Raw genomic sequence first — 13,745 nt, forward strand, 5'->3', positions numbered from 1 at the left:
CCCGTCCAAGCCATAAGCAGCCAGTTTCTCCAGGAGAATGCTGTGGGAAATGGTGTCAAAGGCTTTACTAAAGTCTAGGTAGACCACATCCACAGCCTTTCCTTCATCCACTAAGCGGGTCACTTTGTCATAGAAGGAGATCAGTATGATCAGGAGTACGATCAAGAAATCATATCACTCTGCTAAGAAAACTGCAATTGCTGTCTGAGTGCACTTTATTCCTAATTAGTTTCCCTCACAAACATAACTATCAAAATAATTGAACTATTGAATTATTGACCTTGAGTCCATTCATTATGGGTACAAATAAAGTATTTAAACCAGCCTAGCGGTATCTGTCTGTTTTCCACATTCTGCTGCAGGGTAAATCAATGTATCATCTCTGAAATTATGGAAAGGTACTGAAAAACTGTCAGGTACTTTAGTGATGTCCTCTGTGACTGTCTATTTTGGTAAATTAAACAGAATCAGAGAACCTTCCCAGACACAAGAACTCATGTGTTTGTGCAGTTAAATTGTTGAAATAGTCTCGAACATACTTCTTGAGCTTGCCAACCAGCATTTTCCCAAATAATTATCAAGTATGGTCAGGAGTTAGTGTGGGCAAGCAACCATTCATAATAGGAAATTTGAATAATATCTCCCTGTTTGAGAGGCTAAAGGATGTATTTAATAGTAAGGATGCAGGCCATTCCATGCTAGCTGGCTTCACTGCCAGACTGATCCTGACAATGCTTAATGTATTAGCAAGCCTGCAAGCCCTGTATTCCACTGTCAGAGTGGATAGATAGCAGTGAAAGCAATCATCTGGGTTTTAGCCAACATATCCAAATAGAGTAGGTCATTTGGTTGAAAGCACCATAAATCTAGAGAGTTTTCTGTGTGAAGAGGAGGGAACAATGTGAAGGGTCTGTCAGTTTCCAGCAGTCATTAGCTTGATAAGTTAAGCAAATACTTTTCTATTTCTGAATGTGCTTTTGTTTTCAGGGAATTATGAGAGAACAACTATAGAGACTACTAAATACTTGCTGTTACTGATACTGATGTGTCTGTGAAGATGATTTTACATGACCAATGCTAATTGGTCTGTAAAATACAATGGCCTGGCTGGGGAACTTGTTCATTCTGTCATCATTACCCAACAAAGTATGAAGTTTATTTACATTTTGAAGGAATGTCCCATATATTTCCCCTTTTCTGAATGTTTAATAATTTGCAGTTTTCTTTAATTACAAGAACAGAGTTTCTTATCTCCAGACCCACTAAACATGTCCCATATTGGCAAGACAGCTTAAGGGCATTCACTCTGAAAAAACTGTTGTATTGCATAGGGGCACAGTTTGTTGCTCTCAGAAGTTGAACTAATAAGCCCTATGGGAAAAGAAGAGAAAATCTCAGAACATTTTTTTATACTTTCTATAAAGCATTTTTTATACTTGCTATGAAAGATTAACATCTTATGAAAATCAGAATATTGGGTTTGCAGCCAAATATATTTAGACCAGTATAGATATCTGTGTAATAGCACAAACTTTGTTGACAGGAAAATTGATGTGTGCAAGGTTTAAATGCTGCAGTTTGCAAGAGTATCTGATATAAGCACAAATTGTCTTGAAAAACATCTCATTTGAAAAATGCCGGTCAAAGTTTCATCTACAGAAAGGGCAGATTTCAGCTGTTTCATTTAAGAACAACTAGTAGTGGATGACTGCACACATAGGCATCCTTTATGAAATGAAGAAATGTGATGTGGTTTAGTGATTAACACAGACATTGACTCTGCAGTTGATTTTAAAGACATTTGTTCTTGTAAATCAACTAGTTTCTTTCTCTTTGTCCATTCTTGTCTTATTATCTGTCTCTTTAACAGATAAACTAAGGAATTCTGCTTATTATAACTGTAACAAATTTCAAAATGAGGGCTTGATTTAAGTTTAGTATTTTTGTACTGCTTTACTTCATAAGACAAAATTATTTAAAAGAAAAGTAGTGAACTATGTTAGAAAAAAATCTTTGGATAAAAAATTAAACAGCTGAATATGTAAAACAGCTTTTGCCAAATAGCAAATATCAAATAATGAAATTATTGAGATGAAATAATGAAATATTATTGAAGATGTCCAATTATTATTTAGCTTGAGGGCAAGAAATTTATTGGATCTCCATAATGCAGTTTTCTTTGAGATAATTTGCAGTTTTCTACGCAGAATTTGCAGTTTCTACGCAGATTCCCCACTAAATGTCTTTCTGAAGCCCAGTCAAATAGTTGATCTGAAGTATATTACATCTGTTATGAATTTTATCTGATACCAGACACAACAAAGCAAGGAAAAATATGTGTAAAACCTTCCTTAGTTGTTATCTTCAGTAATACACCGATGGATCCGTAGATATGCAAATTTTTATATGTATGATATTCTTAATCAGTTACACATGGGTTGAATTTCTGACAGTTAAAGAAAATAACATCATTCCTCTGCCTACAACATGATTTGCATATTCCTTTTCAGATTTCAGACTGAAGTTAATTATGATACTTTGGAAATCAGAGATGGGCCAGCTAACTCATCACCATTAATTGGAGAATACCATGGAACACAAGCACCCCAGTTCCTTATCAGTACTGGAAATTACATGTATCTGCTGTTCACTACGGACAACAGTCGTTCCAGCATTGGTTTCCTAATTCACTATGAGAGTAAGTCTGATATTTCTCTGATAGATTTTTATTTAATTTTGAAAATAACATTCAATTTGTTAATAAACTTCAGCAATTATTTTTGTATAAGAACAAATTATGTTTACTCTGTGCTGTACTACCAGATAACTCTGAAACTATTAATTCATTTTGGAAATTTTTTCTTCATGAGTTCCTGTATATAATTCAGATTGTTTATAGACCTAGATGTTTAACCAAACGAAGAGTAATTTTAGAAACTTGCCCTTATGGGTAAAGAGATATTGTCCTTTTTTTGTTTGGGTCCTCGATTATAAAATGCAAATAAATGCATATTATTATCTCCCTGTGAACTATAGAATCATTGTAATAGCATTTGCTTTTAAATTCGATACATAAAATGACATATAGTAAACTGTCTTAAGTCATACTGATCTTTATATGATAGTATAGCCATTCACTTAAGTACTGAATAAAAAGAGCTTATGTGTTTAGTGTGCTTATGCTAAACAAATAACATTGTTTTTATCAATTTTTCTTATCTGGAAACTAACCTGATTGCAGTAAATTTGCTATCATATTGCATCTGGAATGAGTGCCTAAACTTGTATTTCATAGCTACATCATAACTTGGAAATTCTGCATAGCTTCTTTTAGCTTTGGCTCAGACATGGTGGTAATAGCTGAACAGACAATAGTATGGTAAACTGCAAGGCTGCTAAATCATGTAAAGACAAGGAAGAGTAGGTAGGTTTTTGCATGAGTTACATGCAGATGCTGATTTTCCCTGATTGTATTTGATCTAAATGTTGCTGTTACATTTTGTATTACAGTCCTTAAATATTTGTAATTTTGTGTTTTATTTTAAGCCCCCTGTCAGGTAGATGTCTTTTGTTCTGTTAAAAATTAAAACAATTAGTAATAAAATATTTGTGCTACACATTCTTAAAGAGGAAGGTCTAATTATTAAATTATTTAGAGCAATATTTGTATATTCACTTTTTATCTTTGTTGAAAAATTTAATATCTCTTACACATGACACTAGTTTTCCAGTGCTATTTCTCTAGGTAGTCTGATAAAATGTCAGAATTAAATTTGATTAGTGCATTGTAAACCTTAAAATTGGATTAGATCTTTAACAAGTAAAGATGACAAAAGGCTAGTAAATGGTCTTAATCTTCTTTTACACATAGTTCCCATGCATAAAATATTAAAAAAGCCTTTTATATAAAAAACTAATATATTTCCAATTTTAAAAGTCATAACAAAAGCGAAAAATTTTGTTTCACAGGCTCTTTCTGAGCAGATTGACTCCCTGAATAAAGCATCTTTCTCTTTCTGTACAAGTAACATTTAAAAGGGTATATGGTATCTTTTTTTGCTTAGAAATGCATCAAGACAGTAATCATCCCATATTACCATGTACATCAGTATGTATTTGATAAACATTCAAATTCTCTTACATAGTCAGGGAAAATTCTTTAAAGTCAAGGATCACCCATCTTTGTAAAAACTTTCCTTTTAGATCATTTAAAAAGATCTAGTAAAATTAGTGTTGTGATTTTCCTTAAATGAAATGTTCTTGATAATAAAAAAGATAAAGGTAATACTTTATTCATAGTGTATAAAATTAGGTATTTGTTTAACTTTGGGTTTGGAAAAGAACTTTTTAGATCCATAAATATACACTCTTCATGGACTTAACAAAGTGTCAACATCATTCAGACAGCCCACGATAAGTTTTAGCAAGGATAACATAGAAACAAAGTACTTCCTTACATTTCTTCATTTGAAGAAAAAATAATCCTTGTGAATAGTCTGGATGTGAAGAAAAGATTCGTAAATGCTTTGGGTTTGGAAAAGAACTTTTTAGATCCATAAATATACACTCTTCATGGACTTAACAAAGTGTCAACATCATTCAGACAGCCCACGATAAGTTTTAGCAAGGATAACATAGAAACAAAGTACTTCCTTACATTTCTTCATTTGAAGAAAAAATAATCCTTGTGAATAGTCTGGATGTGAAGAAAAGATTCGTAAATTTTTCACTGGCAGGACACACTCACTGGAAAAAGTTTTTAGAATGTTGGGGGGGAAGATTTTTATTTCAGCAGTCGATTTTACTCTGACTAATAAGAAGAACTAATAGAGAGCCTGAATAAGAAAGGCAATTTTTGTGAAAGTGCCCATGAAATAGCAGAGTTTATGATGCTTAAGAAATGAAAGAATGAGGCAACACAATTGCGATCAAGTTGATGGTTTTCAGAAATCTAAACTTCACCAAACTTGAGAAACTGATAGGTGAATGTTCTAAAGTAATTTAAAAAGGGATGACTTTAAGGTGAACAGCAAACTGTACTTTTTGGAGAGAAAGAAAAAATACTATCAATTCTTGTAGCTATTTAAAAATCCCTTTTAACGATGTGTAAACCAAAAGTTAATCATGTAAATGTTGGATATAGTCAAACATTGCTATAGATGGCCATCAAAGAATGACACAAACCTCTTAGGATAAAATCAGAAAATCCAGAAAACATATTTGTTACAGAAGCATAAGACAGAATGACAGTAACAAAAAATATCTATAAATATATTCAAAATAAGAGAAAAAAATAAATCACTACTTAATAAAAATTTGAGCAAACATCAGATGTCACAGGGAAGACTAAACATTCTGTTTCTGTTTTGCAACATTTACAGAAAAGCTTAATTTTGACCATGTACTTAACACAATTAAGGGAACATTTACAAGGTAAGAATATAGCATATGGGAAGACAGTACTACACAATATTGAGATAATTAAATATATTTTATTCATCAGGGACTGTTGAAATTCCCTGTGCTATACCTAAAGACAAAGCAGAAGCAGTCCTCACTCCACTGAAAATTATGTCTGAAAACTCAAAACTGTAGGGAAACTTCAAACAATTGCAGAAGGATACACACCTTTCAAAGAAAGGAGGGGCAAAAAAAAAAAAAAGAAAATATGAGGAAGGGAAAAGCCAACATGTATGATTTTAAATGAGGACCGGAAGGATTAAGGACATAAGTTTTATCTTCACTCTTTGAAGATATTAGTTTCAAGCTGATAAACAAGGTGATAGGGAACAAATTATTTGTATTTGATAAGAACAGATTATGTCAAGCCAATCTAATTTCTTTCTTGACAGGTTAACTGGTTTTGTAGATTTGGGAATGGAAAGGCAAGGAAACACCTCTGTGTTGACATTTATAAGGCTTTTAGAACTCTTTCAGAGAAAATATAGAATTTGGTCTAGATGAAATTATTAAAGGTGCAACAAGCACTTCAGTGAGCACTAGAAAAAGTTGCCCAGAGAGGCTATGGGATCTCCATCCTTGGAGATACTAAAAATGCATCCAGACATGGTCCTGTGCAACCAGCTCTAGGTGACACTGCTTGAGCAGGGGGGTTGGACCAGATGACCTCCAGAGGTTCCTTCCAACCTCAACCATTATGTCATTCTGCGATGTTGTGAACAATTTTGAAAAATTTTATGCACAGAGCAGCCAGCAATTAGTAGTTCACTGTCTAACTCAAATTTGTAAGGATCCTACTGTGATCTGGCCTAGATCCAAAACTATCTGATATTTTTATTAACAATTTTGATGATAATATAACAACACTTACAAATTCTGAGTATGATTCCAACCTACAATTATAGCAAGCACTATGGTAGAGAGGGCTAGAATCCAAAACAAGCTAGATGAACTGAAGAATTGGTCTGAAATTAAAAAAAAAAAAACAACCCACATTCTATAAAGAAACATGCTAAGCATAAATGGGGAAGGAGAAATGATATGCACAAATAGAAAACAGAAATACAATAGAAAAGGATATGGTTTTTACACAGAACATAAATAATCTAGAGAAAAATGTAGTAGTAATGCAAAAAATCCAATCTTCTGGCTGTTGTAGTTAATCATAGAATAAAAAAAAAAAGAAAATAATTACAGAAAAGACAATTTTTTTTTACAGGACTATTTTATCTAGGAGTTGGAAAATAATTATTTCACTTCATTTGATGACCAGAGAGAATACCGTGTCCAGTTTGGGACCCGGTTTATAAAAAGTAGGAGGTTGTTATTATGGAAAACAAAACACATACGGAGTCATTGAAAGGTCTGTACTTGTTTAGTCTGGAAAAGGGATGACTTGGCAGGCAGGAGGGAAGGCATGATAACAGTCTCATGTGCCTAGTAGTTAAGAATTGCAGCTAGTCCTGGAGTTTGGTCTAGAATTCTGCTAAAATGCCAGTGCTCCCTGTCAGCAATGAGCAGGACAGAGGTGACATGCTGGTTCTGCCATTCTAAATTACTTCCGTAGCTCGTTAACAAAAATAGTATGCACCCAAGAGCTCTCCTAAATTTAACTACGTTATGCTCTATCACTTGGAAATACTTTCCAGATATTCTTTAAAGATTTTTTCAACTTTTATATGGAAAAGGAACGAAAAAAGCTCTTGTAGTAATAGGACGAGCCCCCTCTTCCCTTTCATTCTCTACCCCCCTCTTCCACTACCTTCACTCTCCCACTTCTCTCTTCCCATTTTCAAGCACCTTTGCTTCCCCACCTCCTTATAACATCATTAATATTTCTGTAACACAATTTTTAAAAAATCTGTTGACTGTACCACAGTTTTTAGTGATGTAACAATATTTTGTTTTAGTGTCAGTATTGTGATAGCAAACAATTCAAATGCAGTCACTCACTGCTAGACTCTTAAGAGCTGCTGGAAGAACACTGAGACTAAGTGTGTAAGCAGGCTTGCAGTTCTTTGAGGCTAATCTACCCTTGCAAAATTACAGGGAAGCATTTCTGGCCACTTGAGCTGTATCTGATCCAGTAAATTAGAAATTCTGGAGTCTTAGCTTCAGTCTTGCAGTCATTCATACAGTTTAAGCACAATCCCTTGTATGATTTTGACCCATGCCAGCTAGCATCTTCCCATAGAGTACCTGGACATAGTTCTAGGAATAACTTCAGCCAGAGACTGTTCTCAAAAGGCAACAGTCTTATTTAAGGTGGGCAAGATTTTATCTGTATGAATGTTAGCTGAGTCATGCTTTGAAACTGGTGCCAGAGAATAGGCCCTCTCCTAATTTAATTGTGTAGCCATTAGTTCCGATTCTTGGAACTGCATTCTGACAAGCAAGCACCTATTCTATTTCTTTAAAAAAAAAAAGTCATTTTTCAAAGCAAAGATAATTTACACTATTCTCCCTTAATTGTTAGAATAAGCCTACCTAGATGATCAACTCTTTTATTAGGCAATATTCCTCTTACTGTCCAAGAAATTGCTTTTGTCATCTGCTTTATTGATTTTCTGGATGATTCTATACTGATGGCAAAGAATAGCACTGCAGCTTCCAGCTGAAACAGTTCCATTGTTCAAAACATTTTTGAGATTCATTGAATAACACAACAACTGCTCCATAGCTAGCATGAATGGGTAACATAGTGGTTATGGCACACAGCCATGTTTTGCTTTCTGTTTGTCTTACTAGACTCATTTTCTTCATCCATTTTGTGCAATGAGCATTCTTTAGACAATCCCTTAGCAGTCTTACACTTTAATATTCCATTTTTCTAATGATTTTAACTATTTGATCTGTGAAGGGAAAAGTATAGGTGCGTAATATATATGAATATCTAGTATATAAAACTGTATAGCTGTTGTATGCTTCAGGCATTACAGCAACAAATTAATTTCCTCTTTAGAGATCTAATGGGATCTAATGATTAAACCAGTTTCTAAAAATCACTTATAATTCTAAGTGTTTGCAAAATATGCATTTTAATAATCAATGAAACATATAATATAGCTAACAACAATAGGTTGATGTTTGATGAAATGTCAATATTGACAGAGTGAAGTTTTGAGGATGACAGTTATTATTATTCAGTGATGTACACAATCTTTTGTTTGTATGTTTGCCATTTACTTTGGATTGTGTGTTACGTTCCTTTGAAACATAAAACATTTTCCTTTGAAAAGTTTTCACCCAGACTTTAATCTTATATTTACTGAGCCAATTGTTATGAATAGTATTAAATCAACTCTTTCCAACCATAAGCCCAAAATTTATCACTGTGGTGCCAGAATTTCTCATATATGGTTTAATATTGTCTTTTTGTAGTCAAGACTCTCAGTACTGCCCATTATTAAGCTTGTCTTATGTTGTCTCCTATTAAGAAAAAAAACCCAAATCTTTGTCCAAAGAAGCAAAGAAATATTATTTCTTTTCAGCTATGTTTATGATTGCTAAACCTTACATACTGAATATTTTCCCCTAAGAATGAAGCTGTTGCCTGAGCTGACTTTTTTATTTATACAGCACCACTATTTCAATCAGGAATGTGGAAGTTCATAGGGTTGCTACAGCTTTTGGTACATTGCAAAAATCTGAAACAACATAGTCAACGTAATCTAGAGTTATCATTTCAAAAAGAAACTGATGAATTTACCTGTTATATGTGACTGAGAATCCCAAAGCAGCTGATGTGTTGAGGCAGGGGTGGAAGGGTACCCTAAGAGGAAGGAATTTTAAGAGCGCTACTGTGGACCTCCATCTACTCTAACATACCTCAAAACATGAAGTATAGTTTGTCTGAAAAAAATTAATGTGTATCAAATTTAAAATTTCATACTCAATTAATATTTATTTAAGGCAAATACAGTGCAGAATATTATAGACTTAAAAGGGTTCTTTGAGTCTATATTAAGCAATTTAAGCCAGGCGAAGGGAATCTAAAAATGCACTGTGTCAGCTAACATGGCACATTTGCATTAAAAGCATGCAGTCAAGTCTAGAAGAAACTTATTCATCTAGAATTTAAGTGTGGCAGGGATACCTCATGAAAACTAGATCATAAGCTTTCAAATCTGAATTCTAACTGAGATATAAGAATAGCTGGAGGGTACAGGGAATATTTCTCTGTGCAAGCTATTGCATAAACTATTGTTTATGATATTTTTGTTTGTAGTCCTGCTTCCAACCCTCATATCTATAATTCTAAAACCTTTACTTTATGCCCTGATAAATCATTTTTTTCCTTAGTTTTGAACTGCTTCTACTTTGTTCCTAAGGTTGTGTGGTAGTCCTGGATAAATAAAGCAGGGTAAAAGCAAAAAAATGAGAGTACAACTTCCACAGAAACAGTTATAGATACATAGGCAGCTGAGAGGACCAGCATCTTCAGGATGTGTTTAGAGGGCTAAGGAGCTAAGAAATGCATAACGCCCTGCTATAGAGAATTTTATACTGTCAGCAGTTGGCTTTGAGGAAGGAACCTCTGGCAAAAAACAGACTGGAAAGAGTCATGCTAGAAATTCAGGTCACCTGTGAGGAAGCATATAAAATCTTTAAAGACCTCATGAGAACTAATCTTCCTCAAGGCTCTCACAGCATCTATGAGTGATGACATCACTCACATGAAATCATGCCAATTTACAGTGTTCTTTCCAACCCATCATTGAAATACTGAAATTAATGTGAAAATTAATGTGAAAGTACTTAAGTTAATGCAATGGGTGCCAGACCTTTGAGGTGGATATGTCTAGATTTTATCCCAAAAGCCGACAAGGAATTTTAAACTCAAAAGTCCAGTGTTATTTAAACAGACACACAACAGATAATTTTTAAAAATAAAGTAGATCAAAATAATTGCCTGAGAACAAACATTAAATTGTTTATAAATGTTCCCCCCCCACACACATATACTTCCTGCCCTTTTGTGGGAAGTATACTGACTTTTAACAAGTCAGTGGCTTTTTGGGTTGCAAAAAACTCTGCACAGGCTCCTCTAGGTCTCTCTGTTATCTCTGAGGCTTGACTATGTGTTTGCTACCTGCTATTTTCAGCCAGCTTCTAGTTTTTCCTCTTACTGCAGGCTTCATGCTGGCTGTGTCCTTCATACTCTCGGTTGTCTTTTTATCCACCACAGCCAGCATTCTCAAGGTTTTCCTCTGGACATGCTCAGCTTCTCACAGAAGAAGGAACAATGTCCCCATCCACTGAAGAGGTTCTATCTAACCCAGGCACATGACACAGTGTATCAGGTGTAGGCATCAAGGTTTTGGTTACGGGGGGCCTGCAGGGGCAGCCTCTGTGAGGAGGGGCCAAGGCTGCCCTGTGCCAGACACAGCCGGTTCCAGCTGGCTCCAACTGACCCACCACAGGGGGTCAGCACCACCATGGCTGAGTCCAGCAGCCAAGGTGGTGGCACATCTGGGGAAGCATATGTAAGAAAGGGAAAAATGCTGCATAGGTGAGTGAGGAGTGAAGAAAAGAAAGTGTGAGTAACAATCCTACAAAAGCCAAGGTCAGAGAAGAATGAAGTGCTTCAGGCAGATATTCACCTGCAGCCCATGGAAGAGACCACAGTGGAGCAGATATCCACACTGCAGACCATGTTGGGCCCCATATCAGAGCAGGTGGATATTCCCTGAAGGAAGCTGCAGCCTGTGCCAGGCCCACGAGCAGGTTTATGCTGAAGGAAGGACAGTAGAGCAGGGGAAAAGTGTGTGTGGCTGCAGCCTCTGCAGGCCCACGCAGGAGCAGGTTTATGCTGAAGGACTGCAGCCTGTGGGAAGGACAGACGCTAGAGCAGGGGAAAAGTGTGAGGAGGAAGGAGCAGCAGAGAGTAGCTGTTATGGACTGACCACAACCCCCATTCTCCATCCCTGCCATGCCGCTTGGGGAGGGGTGGGGAGGGAGAGAAGTTGGGAATGAAGGAGTGAACTTGAGCCTGGGAAGAAGGGGGTGGTGGTGTTTTAGTTTTTGTCTCTGTTTCTCACCATCCTATTATATTTTTAATTTGCAATAAATTAAATTAATTTTCCTCAAATTGAGTCTGTTTTGACTGTGACAGTAATTGGTAAGTGATCTCCCTGTCTTTATCTCAGCCCATGAGCTTTTTAATCTTATTTTCTGTCTTATTTTCTCCCCCTGCACTGTTGAAGTAGGGGGAGTGAGAGAGCAGCTGGGTAGGGGACTGGCAGACAGCCAAGGTCAACCCACCACACATAGGAACAGAAAATAAAAGAAATTCCTTTCATCCCAATAGACAGTCTTTATTTGTTTCCCTTGTGTGTATCCATTATAGCTCATTACATGATTAAATTCCACAATTGTTTGCTATCACTAGAAGCATAACGGAGAATGCTTGGTTAATGAGCCTCCATTTGATAATTTTAGGTTTTCTTTCCTTTTTAAGTGTATAGCTCCAGGTTTATTTACCAAACACTATTCAATTTCTGCTATAAGACATAATTACTAAAGACTCCTTCTGTCAGATAAGAGTTATACAATTGTGTGATCTATGTTCATTGTCTTTCTAGTTTTGATGCATAGGATAGTATCTGTAGGAATTAACAAGTAGTTTCTGAGTTCATCAATTGCAGTTTTTCGACACTGCTTTTTGCTAAGTCAAATAACCATTAAAGTGGCAGAGGAAAGTTGAATTGTCCCACAATATCAGAAATTGAATAGATGAAATGGAATAATCAAATATGACTTATATACTAGCAAAATTTGTATTCATACTTTGAACCTTAATATCTTCCTGTAGTTTCAGATGTTCAGTGCTTTTGTTGGCTCTTTTTTTCATTGTTTGATAAAATACACTTCAAAGCTCCAATCTTTTCCTACTACATTTGGGCTTCTCTGTTCTATGAGACTGAAAATTGAAAAACTGTGCTCTGAGTCAGTGACAGCAGCTAGAGAAAGTGCTTTATATCCCACATCAGTTCTCAGGCAATGCTAACAAGTATCTTTTGGGGGCTCTTTCTTCCTCCTGTATTACTCATTTTGTGTTTTGTTTGGGATTTTTTCTGTTTACTATCTGAAATAAAAGGGGAAATAAATTACATCTGTGTGTTTCAGGTGTTACTCTGGAATCAGATTCCTGCCTCGACCCAGGGATTCCCGTGAATGGCCATCGCCATGGTAACAACTTTAATATCCGTTCTACAGTAACTTTTAGTTGTGATCCAGGATACACACTGAGCGATGAAGAACCACTCATATGTGAAAGAAACCATCAGTGGAATCATGCATTACCCAGCTGTGATGGTAAGTGTCAAGTTCTTCAGATGGCAGCTTTAAAGTCCAAGAAAGTTAATCTATTTTTGAGAACTAATTACGCTTATCATTGCTACTAATTCCCTTCAATTACACCAAGATCCATACTTTTCAAAAATGATTTTACTCTTAAAAAAAGCCATACTTTACATCTCTGTATCAATTTTCAGTCAAGTACTGTAATGTACAGTGAAATTTACAGGTATATATACACCAATAGAAAAATCAGAATTATCAGATGGTGCCACTCTTCAACTGTGAATGAAATTGGTGCCATAAAACTAATATTTTCAAAGCAAAGCCAATAAACTTAACTTACATTTTAAACTTAGAATACTGAATTTTAAAATGATTGCTCAAAATTTAGGATGCTTAATAACAAAACAGCTCATGATCAGCCTATTGGCCCATCAGCCAATTTTCTTGACATATTTTCGTTCTGAAATTTTGGTTTGTTCATTAATTGTTTGGGGGCATGTGCAATATGAAACTGTCTAGAGCTTCCAAGAAACATTTTTTTAAATGCTGAACTATACTAGCAAACATTTCTGTGCTCTTTTTTATCATTGGATTTTTTTCTAAGTTCTTTTTCTGTGAACTACAGAATCAACTCAATTTTTTCATGGAATGCTTATGTAGTTGCTACAAAATCCCTCTGATAGAAACCACAGAAAATAAGATCCAAATGTAGCTAAGTATTTCACAGAATCATAGAATCATAGAACCATTAAGATTGGAAAAGACCTCTAAGGTCATCGAGTCCAACCGTCAACCCAACACCACCACGCCCACTAAACCATGTCCCTAAGCACCTCATCTACACGTCTTTTAAATACTTCCAGGGATGGTGACTCAACCACTTCCCTGGGCAGCATCTTCCAATGCTTAACCACTCTTTCGGTAAATAAATTTTTCCTCATGTCCAATCTAAACCTCCCCTGCCACAACTTGAGGCCATT

General features: G+C 35.5%; 1 protein-coding gene across 1 annotated transcript in view; it reads left to right on the forward strand.

Moving 5' to 3' along the window:
* The window catches only part of CSMD1 (CUB and Sushi multiple domains 1), a 1,345,565-nt gene that overhangs the window by 1,011,225 nt on the left and 320,595 nt on the right, over positions 1 to 13,745 (forward strand). The window contains 2 exon segments of the mRNA XM_019474454.1: positions 2,511 to 2,698; positions 12,589 to 12,777. Of these exon segments, the coding sequence (XP_019329999.1) occupies positions 2,511 to 2,698; positions 12,589 to 12,777 (377 nt within the window).

This window comes from Aptenodytes forsteri, unplaced genomic scaffold, assembly GCF_000699145.1.
Source record: "Aptenodytes forsteri isolate BGI_AS27 unplaced genomic scaffold, ASM69914v1 Scaffold100, whole genome shotgun sequence".
NCBI lineage: Eukaryota > Metazoa > Chordata > Aves > Sphenisciformes > Spheniscidae > Aptenodytes > Aptenodytes forsteri.